The sequence below is a fragment of the Micropterus salmoides genome, unplaced genomic scaffold, assembly GCF_014851395.1.
Source record: "Micropterus salmoides isolate LMB-PRFRI ecotype aquatic unplaced genomic scaffold, ASM1485139v1 Ms_hic_scaffold_11, whole genome shotgun sequence".
Taxonomy (NCBI): domain Eukaryota; kingdom Metazoa; phylum Chordata; class Actinopteri; order Centrarchiformes; family Centrarchidae; genus Micropterus; species Micropterus salmoides.
Genome location: NW_024040152.1, coordinates 21,069,981 through 21,095,228, shown reverse-complemented (window position 1 = coordinate 21,095,228; position 25,248 = coordinate 21,069,981). Strand labels below are relative to the sequence as shown.

Sequence of the window (25,248 nt, the reverse complement as noted above, 5' to 3'; positions counted from 1 at the left end):
TGTAGTTGTAATATATTAGAGGTCCCTCATTGACCTCTAATATATTACAACTACTACTAAGTGTGGGTGACTCTATATGTTATGCACTTGTTCCAAAGCATACATATTTAACGTTAATTTATGCACCCTGTATATGTGTTGCAATCTCATTATTAATTTAATCTACATTCTAGTGTTGTTTTGAAATCTGCACAGAATATTTTGTCTTAATCTCTGGCTTTATTCTGCTGCTGCAACAATGCAGCTTCCTCACCTTACAGCATCGCCTTATCATGAATTTTCCTTCACGGTTTACAGAAAATACAGCTTTAAACGTCTGAAACGTCCATTTGTAATACCACACATATTCCAAGGTTCTTATAGACACTTTCATTGTGCATGATGCATCCAAAACCATCTCCCTCACCAAGTTTAGCTCCTACAAAGATAGATGAAAACTTACCCTACCAGCAGGTGTTGCTGCAGCCCCATAATTCTTAGTTTTGAGGTGCCAATTTAAATGTTCTCAACCAATCTCAACCTGAACACAATGAATAGCTAACAGATCTATTGATTAAAGATCCAGGTGCAGAGTCATTGCACAAAAGGTTTAAGGAATTGTAAGGTTTTTTAATTAGATCCAGATGTGACTATTTACAATTAAAAAGAAAACTGTCAGTCCATACAATTCCACATTCAATTAAAAATGAACTTAGTTTTACAGAAAAGGCTTCATATTTCATATTCCCATTCTTGTAGCATTTAATCATTAACTAATATTCTGTGCTTAAAAAAATAGCAACCTATAATACTTTTATATTTAAAATTTCTTTTCAAATGAAAGGAAGACAAGATATACACAAGTATCAGTTAAACCTATCTCAACCTGTACACAGCATAGAGAACCCTGTAAGCTACTGGCCAAACAACAATACAAGATAAAACACATCTGCAGTTTCAAAAGATTCCAGCCAAAATGACTCCCTGTTGACCGTTTATACGTTTTCTGATTTTTTGGATAATTCCCTGATCTACACTCACAGCAACTTACATTTAACTCTTAGTATAGACTCTATTAGCATGACCTTATTTGAAATGGCTACAGAATGCATTGCATGTTTGAACTTTAAAGGGAAGTACAAAAACTCATTAAAAAAAAGTATAAATGAAGAGAGATTATCCAGATCCAATGGCATTGGATTCTGTCTTGGCTCATGCAGAAATCAGTAATATGAAAACCAGTATCCTATGGCCACTTCACATCACAACCATAAATACAGGCAAGCCAAATTTAAAAAAAGGCTCAAATAAAAGCTGTCACTACCCATGTGATCAAAATTACAATATAAAATATCTTGTGCATTACAGAATATTTTGTAATTAGATCGTTCCAAGTTCCATTCTAAGGTATAATAGCAGTCTGTACACAATTTATAGAAAACATACACAATATCCCAGAGATGTCCAGTCCTATAACAGAATATCCCAGTCTTCATCCTCCAGCCCGCTCTCGCATCAGTCGTTTGTCTCTATTATCTATTATTACTGTGTGGAGTATTATAAGTCATCATCATAATTATTACTATTATTATTATATGTTATGACATTAACAAGATGAATTAGCTTTTCCATATACAGTAAAGAAGAAAAAAGGCAACACAGAATGAGGCCGCATTAAAGGTTGTAACTAGATCCAAGTCCCTGAGGGGTACCACATAACAGCAGACTGAGAGTTAGCCCTGTAGGTCCTCTGCCACTTCTCCACTTCATTGGCACGTGGTTCCCCCTGTCGTCCGGGAGAAATACTGCATCTGATCCTCACCCACCACCATCACCACCTTGATTTAGTGAAAGCAATGTAGAGGGAGGGCGATGGAGGGCAAGCGAGAAGCATTCTTGTTTTGAGTCGGTTCCAGGCTTTCCCTGATAATCTGTACATTACATTCGGGAAAGGTAAAAGGGCGATCTGTCTGCATAGGGAGCAGCTTCTTGCCACACAGATATCTTAAGTGCTTCATTATCCGTGAAGAGGAGGGATGCTAAGGCCGATGAAACCTAAACAAAACAAAGAGATCTCATGAGGCATGAACAGACATACATGTTCTGCTTAAAGTTACAGTTACAGTGTTACAATTTAGGTTTTTCAGCAACACCCATTCAACATATTTCCATTCATTTTGGGGCTTTTTTTGCCTTTATTTGACAGAGACAGCTGAAGAGAGACAGGAAATGTGGGAGAGAGATAGGGGATGACATGCAGCAAAAGGGCCGAGAGATGAGCCTCGTACATGGTGATCAAAATGTAGCAAGTGAGCTAACAGCACCCCCAATATATTTACATTCTGTAATTACGACTATACAGTAGTTTCCATCGTTAATGGCAGGGTCCACCATTCCCGTGCTGGATTAAATTTGCCTTCACATGCAGGAGGGATCCACAGGAAACTAATCTGTTACTCTTTTTAATGTTATCTCACTGCTATCAGTCTCACCTGTTTATGTGTATCAGAGCTGCAATAAGTTACTGCTCATGCAAACCCAACATTTCTGCTGCTGCTTCACATTAAAAGTGCTTAGGTGAAACACGACGTGGCTTTTATTGTGAAACAGTCACAGGAAACACAATGTATGTGTCACAGAGGTCAGAGCTCACAGCAATCCTTTGTCAAAGAAGCGGCGACAAAACAAGATGTAAGTCATTTTCTGTATTTCGGTAGTTTTAAACATTGCAGGGAGAAATGGACAAGAAATAAAAGCCACAGTGAGCTGAATGAAGAGTTACAGGCTGCACACCTCCTTCTTGGCAAGGTAATGAACTTCTTTTACTTAGCCTGGTGTTGAAAACTACTCGCCCCGTGTGCTCATTGGACGATGGAAATAGGGCAATTATCAACTAAAAACATGACTTCATTTGGTTGTGCTTTAAACAGATATACTAGCTGCTCTTCTGTTGTACTTCTGACAGAGTAGCTGAACTCAAGAGTACTTGCTGTAGTATTACAACGGACTTGCCGTTACCACGGTTACCACGGGCAATGCAACCAGGACTGATATCTGAAGGATTATAATACCAAGATCCAACAGATAAAAGGTATACCTCGTGTAGATTCTGCTCTCTTCATGAACCTCCATTTCAGTGCTCTTGTAATCGTTGAGCTCTTTCCGGATGGCCGCCTAGATGAAACAACAGGAAAGAGATCAGAACAATGTGAATGTAAAAGAAATCACACTAAACATCACACTTTGAAACACATAATATCCGTTACAGGGAGATCTGTTGGATGCATTTATTGGGTATGTTAAGTGCTCGCTGGAGATGGCAAACTGAGCAGGTACCTTGTCAGCAGGAGTCAGCTTGGTCCATGGCTTCTCTGCTCTCCGATCATAGTCTTGGGCATCTGTGACTTCCACATACTCGTGGAACCGCAGGATTTTTCTTGCCTGTAGTTCTGCAACTGTGGGTCTTTGACTCAGCTAAAACAGAGTTTTTGTGTTTTTGTTTAATATCCAGCAAATACATGATCAGACACATGTCTGTTGTGGTTGTGTTGCCTCACCTTTCTGGTCAGCCGCCGCTTGATCTCTCTAACCTCAGCTTGTCTGTCAGCCTGATTTCTGGCTGAAATAAAAAAAGAGAGGGAGCTTTATATAGAAGCTGCATGAAAGCCTGGCTTGATGTTCACTGAAGGTAGAGTAAAAGCAGTTTCCAGAATTAGACATCTGAACAGTAAGTAAGTCTTTTCAAGTTTACATTCTTGCTATTACTGCATGTATAAAATGTTATTATTTTGCACATTGTGAAGACCTGGCTCAAAAGTGTGGATTTATTTAGATAAACAAGCACAAGACACTGACAAATCATCAGTCTGAATTGAGGTGATGTTTGTTAAAGCTCACAATAAAATGTGTCTAAACAAGTCAAAAAGACACATATCAGAATCCCTTATTTTTTGTGAAGGCATTATAAACTTCAGTAATGGATAACAAAAGGTGAAAAGGAAAGAATCTTGATACTAACGCTGAAGGATGTTTCTTTGCTCGAGTTCCTCAGCAGTAGGTCTCTGGCTAAGTCGCCTGAAGTAGGGGAAAAAAAGAGCAGGACTATTTTTACACAGTTTCACCACTTTGTCATTCAGGCAGTAAGTAGGACAAAGATCCAAGAAATGATCTCCTGATTTCTTCAGAAAATGCACATTCACCCTTGTCAGTTAGGAGACAAAGGAAATGGAATACGCATGTAAGTATCATGACGTCTGTCTACCTTGTGAGTGCAGTGCCGATCTGTGTGCGGATGGCCTCCCACTGCTCCCTGCTCTGCCAGGTGAGGCCGGCCTGTCCTGGAGGCTGGTCGTCTCTGCTACTCCTCTCCTGGGTAAACCTGTCCCTTTCTGGGGCACAGGGACGGCTGCTCAGCTTCAGAGCCAAGGTGTCCTTCCTCTTGACCCTGCTGGCCAGGGCACCTGGACAAAAGCCAAGCAGAGATGTGTTCAGGTGGGGAGGAGAAAAAAAACATGCAAAGATTTACAAAACTCTTTTTTGTCTTTTCATAAAATATGGTTATGCTTACTAAGTGGGGGCTCATCCTCCTCATCTTCATCTTCATCTTTATAACGCACAGAGCCGTCTGAGTCGCTGTCCTGCCCATGCATGTCATGCTCTCCTTCCTCATCCTCTTCCTCCCTCTTCTTCCTCCTCCTCCTCCTCACTGCTGTTTCCCCCTGGGATGACACAAACACCCGCGTCTCCGACGAAGCATCTGCGACTCCGCGGCTCCAGCTCTGGCTGAGGGATCTCCCCATCATACTCCTCCTCTTCCTCGTCGTCTTCCTCTTCTTCTTCCTCCTCTGAGTAGTCATCTTCAGGTCTAATGGAAAGGGAAAATAAATAAATAAATAAATCTATACACACACACACACACACACACACACACACTATGGATACAGATTAAGCAAGACTGACATGTTTTAAACTAGTTTCACCAAATTAAAATGTATATATCCAACCGTCAACAGAACATGCCTCAACAGGAGACACATATCCCACTGGTGATTTTGTCTTGAAAGAATACCTTTGTTCTACAAATTCATTTCATCCTTAAATTATTATAAACTCACAGTTTTAGTGGTTGGATGCTGACAGGAAGGGGGCGACCACGATCTGATTGGTACTCTGGAGGGGTTTCGAAAAGCAGTGTGTGCGCACGCTGTGACCCGTCTGGATGTGGCTGAGCCGGGCCGGGACTGGACAGGGCTCGCTGGATCATGATATGCAGCGGGACAGGAGCTGGGCGCTGAGGCGACTCAATGGTCGGGCTCGGTGGGTCAAACAGCATCGGTATGGGTTGCGGCAGTGGGTGGGGGTAGGAGTGCTGATGGTGGAGGTGGTGGCTGTGTATGTGTTGGCGGGGCGGAGACGGTGGTCTGTGTGTTGGCAGGGGAGGGGAGGGAGGAGGGGGAGGCAGCTGGAAGCCCACAGTGAGGTTGCTGTGGTCCTCCAGAGAAAGCGGTGAGGGGCTGATGGGATGGCATGGAGCAGTGGAGTCCTCTGTGTTGCGCTTGGTGATGGGTGTGGTCCTCTTAGGAGGCATCGGTGGAGAGGGCTTGGCAGGCACAAGACTGGCACCGCCGGCGGCTTGGGTGAAGTCACCTGCAAACGGAAGAAACAAAACAGTTAACATCCAATCATAAAGCAAAATAGCTACAGCTTAGGCCTGCGAGTGAGTTGCTACCAAGTGCTTTATTTTTCTATCCAGTTTGCCGCTGTGACATGACTGCACATGCATCAGCTCTACATATATGATGCACCCTACATGACAGAATACACATGAATAAATAGAAATACTGGGATTACATGTCTGACAGAGCAGTACTGCATATTACAGGAGCTGCGTCAACATGAGTGCACACGCTGCCCTGACAAACCAGAGTGCAGCATATGCCCCCAGGTCACAGAGGTGAAGATACACCCATCCTATACGCTCTTCCAAACCTTGTTTATTGGCATCTTTTAAAGTGCAAAAAGCTCCTAAACAAAAAGCTCAGATGCAAACCCTCCAATTATTTGCATGCACATGAAAATATATATTTGCTATATAATTCTTAAACAACTTTAAAGCCACATCAATCTTAAAAGCCATAGCCGTGCTACTGAAGGATAAACAGAGATGGCTGCCAGACTTGAAACATGCAGTAGACTAGACAGAACTGGATTATATCTTCCTCTCCAAATTAAGTTAAGCCCATGTGTTAGAACCCTTTCGCCCCTCCATTCATATCCACCCATCCATCCCAGTTGATCAAAAGCTAAGTGGATTAGTGCTATTAAATTCACTTGATGCATTGCAGGCCACAGCTGGAACCTGATAAAGGCTCTCCCTTATTCACATGCCGAATAAGTACAGCGTTCAACTGCTCATTCACACAGGAGCTGTCTCTCATACACACAAAGCACCCAGCACACTCGTTATTGGCTTATTATGTGCATGCGACTCTTGCATAACTAACAAGTTATAGGCATTGGGGGAAAATATGTTGGCAGCTAGAAAGGACGCGACACGATGAAGAACGCAGACTCTGAAGAGGGGTGGGGGGCATTCCAGACACGGGCACCATGGCCACAAAGATACTGGGGGGCATCCTTTTACCTGAGCGCAGGCCTCCAGCCCGCCGGCACAGGTAGACGGGCAGGGACAGGTAGACATCGTAGTCGCACTCTCGCTTCCAGCAGGACCAGTAGAGAGGAAGCTGAGCGTTCTCTCCCCCCTGCAGGGCGGAGACTAACAGGGAGGAGACGGAGGCCTTCAGCTGGAGTGTTTAATGTATGCAGGAACATGGTGGTACTGTGTAAGTTGTTGTACAGATAGAGTGTACTATGAGGGAGAGGTGTTGTTGCCCTAAATGCTCATCATTCTGTCATTCAACCATCCTCTTAAAGTACTATTGTCGTCCTTCTCTAAGGAATATAAACACGCTTGTTTCCTTGCCAAGAGTTCATGTCTGTTAAGTATGAAGCTACGACCAGGAGCGAGTTAGCTTAGCTTAGCTAAATAAACAGGGAACAGCTAGGCTGACCATGGCTGAAGGCAACGAAACCTGTCTATCAGAACTCAGTATCTTATTTAGTGCATAAAAAAACTATAAATAAAAAAAAATCTCCAGGAGGTAGCTTCATATTTAACAGAAAGATAGGAGTTGTACTGACTTTCTCATCTAACTTTAGAATGTGCATTTCCAAAAAAGGTTAAACTATTCCTCTAAACTTTTACTTCATGGACAATTTTGTTAAAATGTCAAAACTGCATTAACAGATTTTTGTTCTCTAAATTGGATTCCTGGTTGGTCTACTCTTGGTCTACCTATAGTTGTATTCTCCCTCAACCTGCCAATAATTAAAAGCAATATAGTTTCATGTAGCCAACCAACAGGAAATCTTTTAATATTTTCCCTCCATTTGAATTTCACATGACCATCAGATGGAGGAATGATAAACTGTGAATCAGATGGCAGAACCATTGATACCATTGTGTAAAATAAATAGAAATGTATCTCTAATGTATTAAACTACAACTGCTTGCAAAAACAGATAAAAGCCATCCTTAAAATTAATTAACAAACACCTTTTTAATAGATAATCTGGACAAACCAAAAATCATGATTTAGGATAATACACACAAAAAGAGATTTGTTTTTGCAAAAGAACTCCTCGAATAAGTTGAATCGTGAATCCTATTTCATTTGATCTGTAATTAATACTGGCGTGCTACAAAATTTATTTTCAGAAATAAGGCGAACAGTAGGATAAATTACATTTAAACAGATGCCTTGTTTTTATGCCTCAGTCAAGAAAATATGAGTGCATAATTTCATATATTCTTATCGCGTGTTCGTTGCCCGATCCCCAGGCATTTGAGCCCAATACCGTGCTCCTGTGTGCGAATGTGATGCATTTCTTGTGTAAAAAAACAAACAAACAAACAAAAAAACACGGTATGGAAAAATATAACACTATTTATTAACTAGTTCCAGTTCATCTTCCAGTGTACAGCTTATGTCACATAAAACAAGTCGTATTTTTTTTTAACTCCTCTGCAGCCTCATTAATTGAGTCGATGGGAATCTCTTTGCATTTGCAGAACTGCATCTACACGGCTGCTGGAGAGTTGAGACACAGGAGGTGCTGTGGAGACGCGGGGCTTGGAGCAGTCAGTTTCTGCTCAGCTGCAGCAACAACGACCCAGCTGGAACACGCAGCCACTAAAAACAATAAAAAAGGTCTAATTTGTTTGCGTAAATAAATGTTTAAGCACAACTTGAATGCATTTGGTTTACTTTTATTCAAACAAGGGAATACAATTTATATACCTGGATCATCCAGTGCGTCTTGTATATCTGTGTGTCCCTCTACCTTGGTCGCTACTCAGCAGGGATTCTCATTCTTGCAGGCCGCTCATCAAGGGGGTCAAGGTCTGTTTGAGCTCCCCTTTCCTCTGGTTTAAACTGTTCGTGTGCGCCTTTTGTCCACCAAATGATATCTTCTGCTTCAATCTGCCCAACACAACTTCAACTTCACTCTGGGTAAAATTTATTTTATCTCTGTCAGAATTTGCCATCATTGTCTTCATGCAGTCAGTAATTATTAATGGCGTTTCGCTGACTATTGGTAACTATGGGGGTGTTAAAAGGGTTGGACAAGAAGCTCGCTCACGTGCATCAACTTTCGAGTTAACTGTGATTTATAAAGGGAAGTCAGCGTGTGATAAATCGGAATTTGCGTCCTATGCAACCTTTTGACGAGAATCCTACGCAGTTTCATAAACGAGGCCCCAGATCTGCTGTTAAGATTAAAATGAATCCAAGATGGTCTTGCCCGAGTGGGAATTAAGGCAATATCCCAGATGAGACGAAAGCCACAGTAAACAACAACAACAACCACAACCAGTACACTGCATCTGTGCAAGCAGCGTTCCACAGCCACAAGAGTCCCAGTTATCTTCACAGTGTAAAATGCTGGGGAAAAGTCGCAGCAAAAATAGTCCAGGCGTAATAAGTAATTAGCTGGGGAAAAGCTGCTCAAGCTGTTCAGATAACATCATTACCAGGATGTGTGTGTATGGGATAGTGTATGTTTGTGTGCTGTGTTGAAGTCTTCTCTTTGCCATCAGTTGTGCACGGACTCATAAAAGTGCATATTGTATTCGCCAGAGGGAAAACTCCATGCTAACTGAGCAGACATTAGAGTGTTCATAAAGTACATTTTGTGACAGTTGGTGTGGGCTGCATGTGATCTTGTTGATACCCTCCATCATCACCTGTTAACAGGAACCCTCACAGTTCAGCAGAACTTACCCAGCATGGTGGCGTTGCCCCTGTTCACGGGCTTGGGTGGGGGCACAGGCGGCTGCTTGGTGCCCTGAGAGGTGGAGGTCGGCGCTACAGATGAAGACTGCTGAGTGGACGCACCCGCAGACGAGATGGACCGAACAGGTTTGGGGGCGGAAGGAGAGGGGTACTGGGTTGTGGGGTGGTTGGACGGGGTGCGAGGTGGACCCTTGCAGCCAGGTTCAGGGGTGGAGCTCATCAGCCATTTTGGAGGCATGACGGTCTGTTTAGGTGGCAGAGGTTCACGCAGGGTGTCCCGCAGGGCTTCTGGGTCAGGGACAAAATGGCTGTCTGACTCTGTGAAAACACAGTACGGTGACAACATGTGATATAAGAAAAGTTAAAATTACTACAGTGCTCCATTCAACTGAGATTGAGACATTTTAATACAATTCCAGTAACACTTTAAAATCTGTGTCCCGCTGCGGTGTAGTGTACTTTTATCTCTTCATTATTGAATTAGTAATATCCAATTATGAAATATGTCTCTAACGCGCCTATAAATGTTTCAGTTGAGGGAATTAGCGCTGAGCCATTTTCTGCTGCTTCACCACTCAAAGCATTCTCTGTGATAGCACTTGTTTGAGAATTGCATTATCTAGGGATCAGCTGTGAAGATAAACAGAGTAGGCGGCTGCAATTACCACCAAAACCCACCTCCCCCTGCCCACCACAATGCAGCCTCCGAGCAGTGCTGCCAATGCTGTTGCTGCTGCTGCGGCTCCCGCGCCATTCCTCAAAGCTGCAGCTCTGAAGTTCAGGGCTATTTATTTACAGACATGCTTTTATCACTGTGACGTCATGTAACCAAAGAGGAAATAATCCAGAGGAAAAGGAGGAAGTGAGCATGAAGAACAGAGATGAGAGAGAAAAGGAGGACAGAAAGCAGGAGATGTGATATAGATAGAAAGAGAGTGGGAGAGGGAGAGAGAAAGCAGCATCGTAGAGAGAAAGAAAGAAAAAAAAGGAAAATACAAGGTGAGACAGAGGAAAGAGCCGAGCAGGGACACACGAAGCAAATCTGTCGATAGAAAACTTCTCTCTTTTCTAACAATAGTTCTGCATTGGCGTTTTCAATAGGATTATGTTGCTGTAACCTAACTTTCACAAGTGGATCATTTAGGTTACCTCTCATCTTACTGACATACTTGTGTACCTGTGTCAGATAAGTGATAACTGGTCAACTGAGATCTAAAAACATCCAAAAACGCCATTATTTCTCAAAGCGTAATGTTTCAGTAAAATCAATTAGCTGTGGCTCTTCACCAATTATCACTGAGCTGACGGTGTTAGCGTTAAGGGCAATAATGGGTATAGTGATCGTGCCACATTAATTAGGAGAGGAGAAGAGAGGACGAGCTATTCCCTCATGTTCCTGAATAAGAAGCGGAGCTGGAGCAGGGCCCCTGGGAGCTGACAGGAGCCTGTCTATATCTGGGAGGACAAGCATATAAGCAGGAGAGCAACAGCAAGAAGGAGTATAAAAAAATATATTGCCTGCCTGTTCTTCAAACATGTACGACTTTCTCACAGTGAGGAGAACTCAACAGGGATCTTATGATTACAGCTTTTCAAAATCTCAGATGGCAGGAGGAAAAATGCTGGAAATGACTCACCTCTGCAGGCCCTTCCCTCTTCAGCAGATGCATGTCGAGGGAGAGTAGGCTTCCAGTCCGTTTCCGCAGGCCGACTCCTCCTGCCGTCCTCTGATGGGGCCTTCTGCAGCCCGGGCCTCTTCTGCCCGTCGTCAGGATGAATTCGGCCCCCGCGTCTGCCCTCCTCCATCTGGCCCTGCCAGACCATGTTAGGCTTCCACTCGCCCTCAACATGTGCACGAGGCCCCATCCCTCCCCCTCTCCAACCGTCTTCATGCAGTCCCATGCCCCTGGAGCCTGGAGCTCCCCGCCGATCTCCATCCAAGGGAGAGCGGCCCCTGCGGTCGTCTGGCTGGGTGAGCCAGGCAGGGTTCATCCTAAAGTCCGACTCTGAGGGGGGTTTGCCCTGGTTGCATGGGCTCCTGCCACTGCCCACGACTCCTCCACCTCCTCCGACCCCAGCGCTCACAGGCAGAGTGTGGCCATTCTTCACGTAGGGCTGCTTCAGGGTTTGTGTATCTGTATCTGAAAAAGTCGAACAAAAGAACATTGGTGAATGCACAGCTGTAACACATAATTATAGCACTATTCTCGGTCATCAAGCAAGTGCGCCAGCAGAAAACTAAATACTAAATATTTATTCAAGCTAAATTATTCAAGATGTTTTATACTGGAAATGTCTTTGTTTGATATTGTAAAATATTTTGGTAGTTTATTCTAACTGCACTTTATTCTCCTTCTTGAACCTAGTGATCAAACGATTTATTACTTAATGATCTATTAATCATCATTAGTTGATCAACTGAAAATTTTACTATTTTTTTGTGATTTTGTTTTTTTAATCATTTATCAAGGAAAAATGGCAAATCTCTTCTGGATATAAGATCTAGTCATTTAAAATCGACACCTTGGGCTTCGAGATACTGTGATGGGCATTTTTCCCCATTTTCTGACATTTTATAGAAGGAGAAATTAATTGAAAAAAAAACAAACAACAGATTAAATCAATAATGAAAGTCATCTTTAGTTGCAGCCCTGTTGTACAGTAAAAAAGGAAGGTGCTATCAACCCAAGCCCTGTAGACAGAGTCTGTGTTTGTTGGTGTGATGAAGGAGCAGCTGTAGGTTTAATAAATGGGCTTCTGCAACAGTGGGGCCAGCATTGCGCTTGCACACACCCCTCTCAAAGCTATTTCGCTGCAGGGCACAATTCGTTCCACTTTCCCTCAGCTCTGGAGAATGGCATGCCATTTTAAACAGATATTACATTACTTTGAAAAAACAGCAAGGTGAAAGTAAATTTGCCTTTTTTAAATATGTCAGACACCTGGTGGTTAGGAGGACCATACATGTCCAAAGTGGGCAGAGAATGATGTGCCCTGTGGATGGTGCTATAAACGTACTGATGACTTAACTGTACTGTCTGTGGGGGCATGATAGCCTAAGGGGCCACTGCTGTCAGATAGACACCGTTGTGCAGACATGATGAATCACAGGAGCACTCTTACCGTTGTCCGGGACCTCCTTCAGCACTCCCTGCTCTATAAGCTCCTGCCGCGTACGCCTCGTCGACATCTTTCTCTCCAGCTCTGCCGTCAATAAGCAGAATTTTTGTTACACACAAGATCTCCACGAGGAAACACTACTGCAGTAAAAATGTGTCACATTTGGCGTGTGACCTCATAATACAAAGATTAAAGTTTCGAGCGCTGCAGTCAACAGGATGTTTTGTTTGCAGCCTACTGTGTTATTGTAGGTGCACTGAAAAATTTAGGAAAGGCTACAAACACAATGAGTTCACACCACAAACCTTCTGACGTTTCCTTGAACTTCTCGCTGCTTTTCTTCTTCCGCCACTTCCACGGCTTAAAGATCTTGCCAAGGGTAGAGAACTTGCCCTTCCGCTTAGGGGTGCTGCCCCCCGTGCTGCCCCCCTCTCCCACCAGAGTGCTGTGGTGCTGCTCAGCTTCATCATCTAAAATAAAAGCCACAATTAAATATAAACACTTTGAACAAGATTTGTGCAAGACACAAATGATTGAGTATAGAATCTTTCTATTCTAACTGAGCTCATCTGCTGCCTGTGTAAAGAGGGCCATGCTCATTACGGCTGTTATTATCTTTAGCTGCTAGTTCTCGGGGACTGAGTGTGCTTTGGCAGGGTGATGCTGAGAGCTCATGGACTCCTCCACATATCCACAGTTAACAAGAGAGGTCTGATGATGGCACTCAGCCAGGATTTCTCACTGTCAAGTGCTCACATTCCTTGGGAGGATGGAGACTGGTGCCTTATCAGCCTTTCAGCACTCACTGCCTCTATAGAGAGGAGAGGCTCACACATGGATGCAGTCATACATTAGCAGAAAAAACAGTCAGTTGTGATACTATACATACAGCCAACAATCAAGAAGTGAAACATTTTAAAGAACGCCGGTCGTTACAAGATGCCATTAAGGCTTAAAGTACTCCATGTAATGGAATTCTGCATTACGTGATTGACAGGCCAACTGACAGGGTGCTGAGCTCAGAGAGAGTTTCAAACATTAGCTCTTTCAAGGCTGCAGCTGCTGTACTCAGCAGACATAATATTTACCAGTGGAGAGAGAATAGGGTCCGATTTAAAATATCCAGGTCCATGCACACACACAGGAAGTCTCGAAAACAATAATGCCTTGCAGTCCGATTCAACAATAACAATATGCTGTCACACAATACTTGAACATAGAAACATAATAACAACAATAATATCATTCCTGAGTGGAAACTGACTCTTTGTTTGACACACACAGCAGGGACATCAGGGTTAGCTACGGACCAGCGCCCCTCGAGCTGGCAGGATTTCAGTATCTTGCTTGGGGACATTTTAGCATGGTGGATGGTTGCTGACACAGGTTTCAAACCCACTTTTTGCAGCTGAAGGACAGAGTCTTTAACCGCTACTCCACACGGTATCCTCAATGCTGCTGGCAGGGTAAAATTTGAACTGAATGCTTACACAGTGTTTAAAAGCCTGACAACCACTTTCAAAAGTGTTCAAATCAGAGCTGTTCAGATTCATGCACTACTGCCAATTCAAAGATTTGGCTTCGCTGTTATCCTGAAAAGTTAGATTCCTGACAAGCCTTTAAAACAACAGACACTAGTACCTAATACCTGGAAGAGGGGTGTTGAGTGTCCAGCTTCCGTGGTGGCGGGACTTCAAACAGCATGCCATGGGAAAGCACGGAGCATTCGGCAACCCCAAAATCAACTGTCCTGTATGTATCCCACCAGAAAATGCCAGAAAGACAAGTTGCAGAGAGCTCTTTGAAACTACAGCAAGGAGGGTCCGGGTTCAAGGGACATGTCCGCACCATGGAAATCCAGCTTATCTTGGCGTGGTAGAAATCTGAGGATTCAGACCAGCTGCCATAACATCCAGATTAAGCATTGCTTAAGGCAGCTTCCCTATGAACCAGAACTAAGATTCTCACACAGCAGACTGCTCTGTCAGAGAAGCCCCCGACACAGTGGCTCAGCTGAAGCCAGTGAAGCAGGATAAGAGCTGCCTGTGCCAGGCCTGCACACTCCAAAGCACTGCAGAGAGATGACGATCGCAGAGGACTCAGCCCATGCAGCAGACCCCTTTTCGAAAAAGACGACTGACCATATCCTTGGCAGACGTATCCATTAGCCAGCGATGCTTGATCTTAAAGCGTGTCAATCCACCGGCACCAAAAATCCAAAAGACAAAAAATACAGTACATCCAACACAATTATCACATCCAAGAGATCTGTGGATCCACTCAAAATAATTCTTCACAGATACAGAGAAAAACTATCCAACATGCCATTGTTTCAACTTAAAGTGTGAGAAGACATCCATTGTGTGGTGGCACTTGCAGCTGTGTGTGACTTTGGGTCTGGGAATAAGAGTAAAGGGTAAAAAAAAGAGCTACAAAGAGAGAAAAAGTACAGGAATTGTGAGGGGGGGAAGCCTGGAAACACAGGGAGGAAACGGCACTCCACCCTGATTCTATGACCGAGAACAAAGACAACCTCTTCCCCTCACATGCAATAACACAGTCCACTGTACTGCTCATGGAAACACAGTGGCAGCAAGGTTCAACACTGTGACACCAGTGAAACTAATTAATATACCAACTGTTAACAGATCTAGACGATACAAAACATATTTCCATTCAGAACAAGGCCAGAACCAGAATTCTTACAGTCATGCTCTGTAATCACCAGCTCTGCCAAGATAAGGCATCCCAGTCAGGAAACATGGGGGTTGGTGACACTGGGTGTATGTGTGTGTGAGTGTGAGTTCCTCTGACGTACCCCTATCCTGAAGCCACACCTACCACTCTCAGACATCTACCAGGGAGGCCAGATTTCCCTCTAACCTCATGATTCAATGAGTCACGGCAGGCCTGGTCAGGTGAGCATGTGCTTACAGGATATTATTGTTTTAAAAGGACCCGACCTTTAGCCGAGCCATCCTGATCACTTACATAAGACGCCCCCTTCCACGGGGTGCAACAGTTGGGAAATACCTCCAACATCATTATAACCCCAACCCTTGCCAGGCCAGATTATGAATTTTAATCTACTTAAATGAGAGCACAAAGAGGTTATAATCACAGTGCTTGCTTCTTGTGGAATCTTGTGTAGCCTAAAATCATTGAACCATTTAAAACTCAAGATCATAGTAGCAGTAAGTTAAATAAATACCATTAGGGGATGATGAGATTAATTTGGTCAGTACATTTAAACTGCAACCATCAAAGGGGGAAAATTTAGGAGTTTATGTAAAACCTTTCACAGTCAGACACAACCTCCATTTCTAATAACCCCATAATAACACTGAAATAACTGTCTTGTGCACCAACATAAAAAATAAGTGCGCAACACATGCATGAGTGTGTAAAAACACAGCTGAGATTCATCCACATGATCCCAATGATTTAACATTCCTTGTGGTGAAAAGTGAAGGGAGGGGGGCAGAGAGAGAGAGGACACTGCACAAAGTTGATTATACAATCTCCAACACTCATCTCTCCTCTATGCTTCGAATCAATGACAACCTTAAGAATAGTAAACTAATTGCATGCTGTATATGTTGCTGTTGAGGAATGCATAACTGTGGAAAGTACAAACAGATTGCATGAGTGAGTCCAGAAACTCACCGCCATTGTTGTGTTGTTGTGGGTCCTGAGCTGGGGTCTCAACACGAAGGCTCTGTCCCATGATCCAGCCCCTGAGGGGCCTCTACCTGTCTTGCACCCAGAAACGTGTGCACTCCACCCCTGGACAGATCAGCAGCTGCACCTGCCTTTCTCTTTCTTCAAAGTCCCACTGGTCTCTTCTGTCTCATGTCTTTTCTTCTTCTCTGCGTTTCTCTCCTCTACGCCTTTCAGTTCAGTCCTTCCCCCGTCCCTCCCTCTCGCAATCTTCTTAAGACCTTCCCTCCCTCAAGGAGTTGGACTCACTCTCCCCTTCGCTTACTGACCCTCCCTCCTTGGCTCACAGCACAGGTCAGCATTCACTGAAAGATGCCTACCATTCCTGGGAGAAGGACGAGTTATGTTTTCAATTTGATGAGTATGCTGTGGTATGTGGTGCAATGTGTACATCCAATAATGTATATACAATGTAATGTATGATATGTGGTGCAGTGGGTCTCAAGAGAACAAGGACATGTGTGATCCCAACACTCTGATGCAAGCCAAACATTAAAAAAGATTTAACCAACGCAGAGAAAAAAAAAAAAACTAGACTTAAAACCTCAGAGCTCAGACCACATTGTGTGCCCTGAAAACAATCCTCTGCCTCACACACTGGTGTCAGTATTTTCTTGCCTTCCTAGCACTGAGATGACAAGGAGAACAGAAGACTGTATCTGCATAAGCTTTTCTTAATTAGTAATGCGTCTTACCTGGCAAACAAAAACCTTAATTTAGTCTGCATTTGAAGGATGGAGTTAACAAAAATTGGAGCAATTTAAATCAATGCCCTCAGTCATGACAAGATCACAGACGTTTTGTGGGAGCTGAGTAAAGGCCAAGTGTGTCCGAGATGCTGCTCCCTCTCGACATTTGAACATGAACAATAGAGAAGAATCCCAGCAGAATTACAGCTGCTACTATGACACTGAACTTGTTAAAGGTGGAATGAAGGATCATAATTCGATCTGACAAATAGGAAGAACAACACGCTGCTGTTTCTATGTCCATCACGCACGCTGATATTAAGCTACTACTACTACTACTACTACTACTGTTGTTCAGTATTACAGCGGGGGTGTTTATCATGCTGCTCACCTCTCTTAATGCCTCCAGACACCTTTTCATGCACATCTCCAAGTCTCTTATCGCAATTTGAACAGTCTTAGGGGCATTAGCATGACTTTGAAACATGTTTGCCAAGAAGAGCTGCCCTATTTGGGGCTTGAATATAGAGAGGCAGAGCAAGGAAGGAAAAGAGACTGCTTTCTCTTAACTACAAGAGAAAAGGGGAGTGCGGACTGGACCTCCTGAATTAGCGCTTTGACTCCTTTTGAGGTTTGTGTGTCTTCAGAAAACCTTGTCCAACTGCTCCTCAGAGGAATCCAGAGCATTGAGCTGTGTCACTATGCCTGGACGGATCAGAGTTTTCTGAGCGTTTTGGCGGCATCTCGAGCGGTTTCTAAAGATGGAGAGCTAATGTGTTCAACAGCGTTCCTTTTCTCTCCCTGTGCCCCACATACAGCCTCCACACCGGGCCGGCTTCCAGAGAGAGCTGAGCCAATCCGCATGAGCCCAGAACCTGTTGGCCTGACCTGGATAACAGACTGGGCCAGGCCACTTCAGCAGGCGGGCAGGCAGACTGAGGTAGGTGCACACATACACGTCCAAAATGGGCAGATGCATACACTATAGATGGTGCTATAAAGCTCTGTGTCACTGCTGAGTCTTGATAGACTAGGGGGGAAACAGCTAGCATGGCTCTGTCCAAAGGTAATGTACCTGTAAGTGACTGCACCTGGCCAACTAATAAAAATAAAAAATCATCTGGCAAATAACCCCGCGCCTGTTAATTTTATGGGTAAACAAATGAAGGTGCTGGAAGGCAGAATTTGTTGGCTTTGGACAGACGCAGATTAGCGGTTTCTCCCTGTATCCAGTTTTTATGCTAAGTTAAGTGGTGATTGTAGCTTCATGAAAGTGGTACAAGATTTTCTCATCTATCTTTTGTCAAGAAGGGTATTTCCCAAAATGTCAAACTATTCCTTTAATGAAAATTCAACACTTACAAAACACCTGTAGATATTTGTCTATTTTTGTATCTTGTATTAACGAGAACTGTGCAGGGCTTTTATTATGAAGTGGCCCGAAGGAAGTTTGAAGTGATAGTCACTAGGAATGGCTTTGTGTATGTCCAGGCATCCGTCATTGCCCTTTTTTTGTGTGGCACATATAGTTTTACAAAAGGGAACTGGTGAACTGTAGAGCTACAGGTGGTGGTGAACCACCAACACACATAATCTAGATTAACACTTTCGTTTCCTTCATAGCTGCTGCGATTACAAGACAGGGAAGGATCAGTGTCGCCATGAGAGCGTTTAAAAGCAGCAGCTATGATCAGATCGACTTCAAATGCGGGCTGTGCCATCCCAACACCCTTGCGATGTTAAATTGCAAAGCTTTTTTTGAATGGCGTGTCCATGGCGTGGCGTTCAATTTTGATGATTTGCCATGAAAAAGGAAGTACTGTGTAAATTGGCAGAACATGGTCAGGTCTGCCCCAAACTTCACATGTTTGATAAGAAGACATCTACATCCAGTCGTAGTGAAAGCGCCACCTACTGGCAACAGGAAGTGACATGTTTTATTTGTTGCGGTACTCATCCAAACAGGATGATCCAGTCTCAAAAAAGCCTCAAGACCTAGATGATGTAAGGTTGTCAAGCTTGTGACTTAATGTCAAACGGCATTGCCATGGCAACGCGTTATTCGGCATGAAACAGGAATATGAATTTTGAGAGGCTTAGGATGCTTGAAATCTCCCAAAACCTTGCATAGACATCACAATGGGTGTGTTCTGTTGTCTGATACTGTTCAAGGGCATTTGGAAAAAACGGCTCTATAGTGCCCCCTACAAGATTTCAAAGGAGCAGCCCCGGTTGTGTGTTACAACTAGAGCTACCGAATTTTGTAGGCACATTTAGAATGCCCGGACTTCTCTTGGAGCCATATGCTAAACCCAACAGGAAGTTGGCCCTATTGGACTGAATTTCTTACCTTGTTTATAGGCTCAGTACTTTAACAACCTCCTCCTAGAGCTTTAACCCAATCGACTTTAAATGTGGAAAGCGTGACCTTAACGGCCTTGTGATGTTAAATTGCGAAGCTTTTTTTGATTGATCAAACGGTGTGTCCATGGCGTGGCGTTCAATTTTGATGATTCGCCATGAAAAGGAAATAGTATGTAAATGGGATAGACATGGTCAGATCTGTCCCTAATCACAGGGTCAACCCCTAAGAGACTTGCATGTCAATATCCAGTCCTAATGATAGTGCCAAGTACTGGCATTTGGAAAGGATATGTTTCAAACTTTACCTGATTTGGTACCTTCAATTCTTTACCACACCTAACACCTTAGGGACAAAAATGCCCATAGTGAGGAATATATGCTCCACATAGCAGGTTGACCACATCCATCATAAAAATTTTTGTGGGAAAGCCATAATGCTTTAATGATGTTACATTGTAAAACTTTTGAATACTTTTTAAATGCTGGAGCCTTGCGAGTAATTACTCGCCATGAAACAGGAAGCTGTTTTTTGAGAGCTGTCCCTTTAAACCCACTGATAGTCAGCCACTTTGAATTGAAGTAGTAACTGACACATCAACCACACATTGTCAGATATTTTCCACACATCACCTGTGTGATATGTGCCGTGTTAACTTCAAGTCCTGCCCTGTAACCATCTACATGCCAAGCTTCTGTTACAATGATAGTGCCACCTACTATTCAACGGCTGTGCTTAACTCCCTTCAAAATGAAAGAACGCACACAATGGATACACGGATGCAGCACAGCCTGAATTGAAGGAAGTAGTACCACGCCACAGCTGCGCGGGTGCAGCACACCCCGACGAGTGGGAGGTGTTTGGGCCTGCTCATCGCTGCTTGCAGCTTTAACTTAATACACAGCAACTTGTATTGTTAAAGTCAAACTTGAAAAGAAAAGGGTAACTTAAACAATGACCCAACAGATATTCACTGAACCAGCTCTTCAGCACACACCGACACACACATAACACACAGACCTATGCCGACCTGGGAAAATCCCTGAAAGGCAAAACTTTGGGAGGGGAAGCTGATCCTCAATAAGGCCCTGAGGTTGAGATGATGTATAGCTGGACTCCTGAATGGCTCATAAAGCGAGCACAGGCCAGACAGACCCCATAAACACAGTGGATGTACAGCTCTCTCCACAGCATTAACCCTGCACTTCACAAACCACAATGAGCAGATTGGTACTCACCACGATTTTCCATTACAGAGTTTGAGGCACACCAATCAACGGTTCCTGAAAAACAGCAGATTAACAGAGCATCAGCACCAGTTTAAGATGTGAGGTGAGACACACCAAGTTAAATCAGTGGAGCAGGAGCAAGTTATTCGCTTTTACCTCAAACATTTTCTTGCAAGTGATGCTCCAAAAATCATCAACACTGTGGTCTTAGATTCATGAGACTCTTAAATGTTTTCAATAAAATTCCTTAAAAGCACTAATTAACAATTCCACTATAAAAGTATCTCAAGCATATAACTCAGATTGATCTGGGAAAGATAAACCCAATAAAAACTGTTTGAACCATATGTAGTTACTTTTATTTAGCTGAAGAAATCACATATTAAATACAGTATAATAATCATTTTGTAAAGATATGTTTTTACTAGATTATCCATTAAGCTAGTTATTTAAAATTGTCAGCATTGCTTTTAGAAATAACTGGTACAGTGTTGGTCATTACCTGGTCATTCTGAATACAATTCAATATTTTACCTTCTACTATGCATTCATGGCTGTTGTCACAGTGGACAATATTGCAGCTGAAATGTTTTGGGTCCCCCCCCCATCAACACAGAAAAAATGTCTGGCCTTTAGATTTTGTTCTCTAAAAAGTGCTGGCAAAGTGATTTACATTTTGAAATACTTTTAGCACATTTAGCCTTTTTAGGATGTGTGTGACATAGTCACATAGTCATTATAAATCACCTTAACATGATTATGTATATTATGTATATTATTATTATTATTATGATTTGTGCAAATAAAAAAGGTAGAGACATACACTAGAGAAAGTCATGGGTGTGGTGGGGGTGGTTGAGGTCCTTAGCAGCAGTTTAGCAGTATTTTTTCAGGTCTCCAGCATGCTTGAGATGGCAGCTCCACCCATCTTATCCCCTCTGATAAAGAAAAGCAAAGAAGATTGGATTATAGGTATTCATAAACAGAAAACATAGCAAGTAGCAGTGAAGGTGCCACGTACCATCGCTACAAAGAACACCAACATATTTAAACCAGAACGGGCCAGAGAAGTGTGAATGGACAACAAAGGCCCTTCCACAGAGACATGAAAAAGAAGAAACACTCAGTGTGTCAGAACATCTCAGAACACACCGCTTGAAGTAGGTAGACAACAGCAGAACACTACTGCGGCCATCTATAAAAAGACAATGATGCTACAGTGATCCTCAGAACTGGATGACTGAAGTGTGAACCCGACTTCTGTTACCGTCACACTGGTGGTAGTGTTAAAATCTCGTGGGAGAACAGTTTCCTGGCATACACTCCGGCCTGTGGTTGTGTAAAAAGTCAAAACGCTCTCATCGAAACACTTCAATAATGTGATTAAACAATTTTGCCGGCCAAGTGCATCACTTCATAACCACAAACTAACCTTTTTAAGTACCTGAAGTTGGCAATTTATGCATGCCAAAAATAGACTTAACAAACAGGGTTTCTTAATTTTAATTAAGAAAGATATATAAAACAAATACATTGGCAAAGATGCTACTGTGATATTAAAAGGTGGCTAACCTAGACAGATACACTAGAAAAGATCTGCACTGGGTTGCACCAGCTATGTGTAAGTTCTCTCCTAAGTTAGGGTGTAAAGTCGATACTAAAGGCTTAGTAACTACTAGTTAGTTGGTAACAATCATCTACTAAAACTGGTTGCACCACTTGGGGCAGAACTTAACTAGTTTGTATGGAAAGTCCAAGTTGGCAAGTGGCCAATCAACAAGTTCTATCATAATGTTTACCATGACCACCCACTTGTTGAGAAGATTTTAGGCAAACATGTCAAACATTTGCTGATACCAGCTTCTAAAATATTAGGATTTGGTGCTTTTCTTTGTAAGATGTGATCTAAACTTGTGGGTTGGTTGGACAAAACAAGACATTTGAAGACCTCAACTTGGGCTGTGTGGGTAAAATAACCGGCAGATAAGTCGATAATGAAAATAATCAGCTGCCGCCCTTGCTGAAACCATTTGTCGATTAATCAATAAAATGACAAAATTCAAGTGGCAACAGTTTTGTTGACCATTTTAGTTGTTTATAAAGCAAAAATCGCAAACACTCGCTTCTCAAATGTGATGATCTGCTGCCTTTCAATGTTCATTAAATTGTTCATTTTTCATTAAAAATGTGATATTTAAGACATTAGCATGGGATCTAGAGAATTGTCATGTGTATTTTACACATATAAACAGGGATTTTATAGAAATTATAAATTTTTTAGGAAAGAAAATAATGAAATTAAAATAGTCATTAGTTGCAGCCCAAGATTTAACAGCATCATTACAAACTGGACTGCAAGTTGTTTATTCTTTGCTATAAAATAGCTGCAATACTATGAAAGCCACAGCGTTTGGGGCAGATCAAGAAAAACAAAAAAAACAGACCATGGCGTCACATGAGAAGCCAAAAAGCAAACAACATGAGAAGAAAAACAAAGAGCTCAGCGGTGGAAAAAAAGTGAGTATGACCCACACTTCAATTCTAAACGATGCTGCAAAATTCCTTTAGTTCTTCTCTCAACATTGCTGCTGAATTTCACTGAAAAGTAATCCTTCTGGTGGTCTAATGGAGCTCCATATCTGCTTACATTTCAGTGAATTACTGGTCTAACCAAATTGCAGCATCCTTGTCTTGCGGGCAAACATTACTTTCAATGAATGGCCAGATAAGAGCAAAGGCCCCTTTACACTGTGTGATGGTGTCCAGGCCACAGGATGCCCTTTGACAAGACTATTATTGCAATCAATGATCAATGTCCTGCCATGTAGTAAGTAAAGCTCTGTCTGTGTGAGGCACACGTGTGGCCGTACGACACTGTGATACAAATCAGAAGTGTAAACTCAGAAATGGTTTCCTTTCCTACCTTTATAATTATATTCTGTATTTTTTGCATTCTTCTACGTTCCTCTTACAGGCCAATTTACTGGCAGGGTCAAAGGTGAACTTCCCTGTCAAAAGAAGAAGCATATGCAACAGACATCAAACAGGCCAATAACCCTGCCTGAAACCACATAAAGTGGGCTGTAAAAAGTATCATACTTTTCCTAGTACAGCCGAACAAACAGACTGGAGGAGAACCCTAACACCACTGAGAGGAGGCAGATGTATCCGTGGTCGGAGATGACATTTTTTACACTCCCGTCCAGTGCCGCAGCCTTGGCTGGATGACTCAAAATAATCGAGCTGAGTGGTGAGCATTTTGCTCTATCCAGGGAAAGAGAAAATATCTTTTTTTGTTTTTTGGTTGAGGCAGTGAGGGGGTAGAGCTACAAACTACTACTACTCAGAACATTTTCCACCATTTCAGCCACAGACTCATGTTATGTATGCATAACACTAGCATGCAACACTGCATGTCAAGTACAGGATAGACGATCCAAAAAAAATGAATAAAACAGAACTGGCTAGGGCAGATCCATTTCACCGTCATGCACTGCTGTTTCACTTGCTGTTTCTGTCACAGCCAGTCTCAATCTGTGCCTATAAAAACGGGATGTTGATGGCCTAGTTCCCTTTTGAGTTCTTAACCCTCTCTGCACTCCACAACAGATCAATATGAAAGTGTAGGTCTGTCCAAACTGTGCAGGACCGCTGTCACTCACCCTCATGAAAGATATTTTCTCTCAAGCTTTCTGAAGGCTTTGACAGCCAACACAAGTCACTTCACAGTGTTGGGCAAACAGATCTAAGAAGACATCACGCACATGACCAATTAGTGACATAAACACCCAACTGCAGCTTAAACATTCTGACAGAGGAGTAAATAAATGAATCAAGAGTTACCTCCCCACCTCATCAATCTCTACTCCTATTATAATCATGCAAACAACTGTACACAATCAGTGTGATCTACCTTGTTTGAAATCTCCCATTACAAACCCGCATCCTTTGCATGTATCATAGCTTAACGGAGGATGACACCGGCTGGGATTTTGTCCTCTTCCCAGCTTCTGTCCGACAAACACACCGGGAATAGGAGCCACCATTCAGGTGTGTGAGAGTAGCTGTTACAGACTGCCTAGAAGTCGAAACTGTGTAATTTTGTGGAGCGCACACACCCTTCACTGGCGCACTCTCCTAGCGCTGATTTAATTACGACGGGAGCGGAAATGGCAGCAGCTGGCCAGGGTTATGCCATCTTTAAATAGCAGCGCACTTCTCACTCCAGGGCTTGAGTTTTGTGCTCGAAAAGCCGCCAAGTCAGTGGAGGAAAATCATTCACTCCACACTCAAAACAGGCTCCCTAACAAGTAACACTCCTAACGAAAAAGATGAATGATTGAACACCAGCGGGTCCTGAGTCAGGCAGACCGAGCTGTGGCATACTCACAGGCCTGCTCCAGAGAGGTATCAGCAATGGATGTGTAGATCAGGGGAAAAAAATAAAAAATAGTGGCTGCTGTTTGGAAAGCAAAGTCAGACCTGCAGTCTCTCTTCTGCAGTGTGTATCCGAGGAGCACAGTTTCCACACCCCTCTCCGGAATGGATGGACGAGGGTGTCTGTTCCCAATCCGGGCCGGGTGAGCGTCATCGCCGAGCCTGCCCCAGAAAAGCATCACTCACCACAGGGACCAGTGGCCCACTTTAAAAAAAATCTTCTTTTTTTTTTTTTAAAACAAGGAGCCAAAAACACTCCTCGCCTTTGCTAAACTTTTCTTCCTCAGTGTCCCCCCACCTGTTTGAAGACTGCACTGGGGGGGGCGATTACGTACCACAGTGCATCTTTAGTATAT

The 25,248-nt window shown here is 43.1% G+C and overlaps 1 protein-coding gene across 1 annotated transcript; it reads right to left on the bottom strand.

The window, feature by feature from the left end:
• Positions 1–588: 588 nt before the first annotated feature.
• phactr4b (phosphatase and actin regulator 4b) lies at positions 589–16,347 on the bottom strand. Its single transcript, XM_038711795.1, is given in 15 exon segments — positions 589–2,034; positions 3,077–3,153; positions 3,316–3,453; positions 3,537–3,598; positions 3,998–4,053; positions 4,241–4,439; positions 4,547–4,658; positions 4,660–4,843; positions 5,094–5,625; positions 6,623–6,754; positions 9,324–9,653; positions 10,973–11,476; positions 12,459–12,539; positions 12,761–12,925; positions 16,122–16,347. Coding segments are annotated over 15 exon segments (2,649 nt in total). The 5' UTR covers positions 16,183–16,347; the 3' UTR covers positions 589–2,018.
• Positions 16,348–25,248: the final 8,901 nt, after the last annotated feature.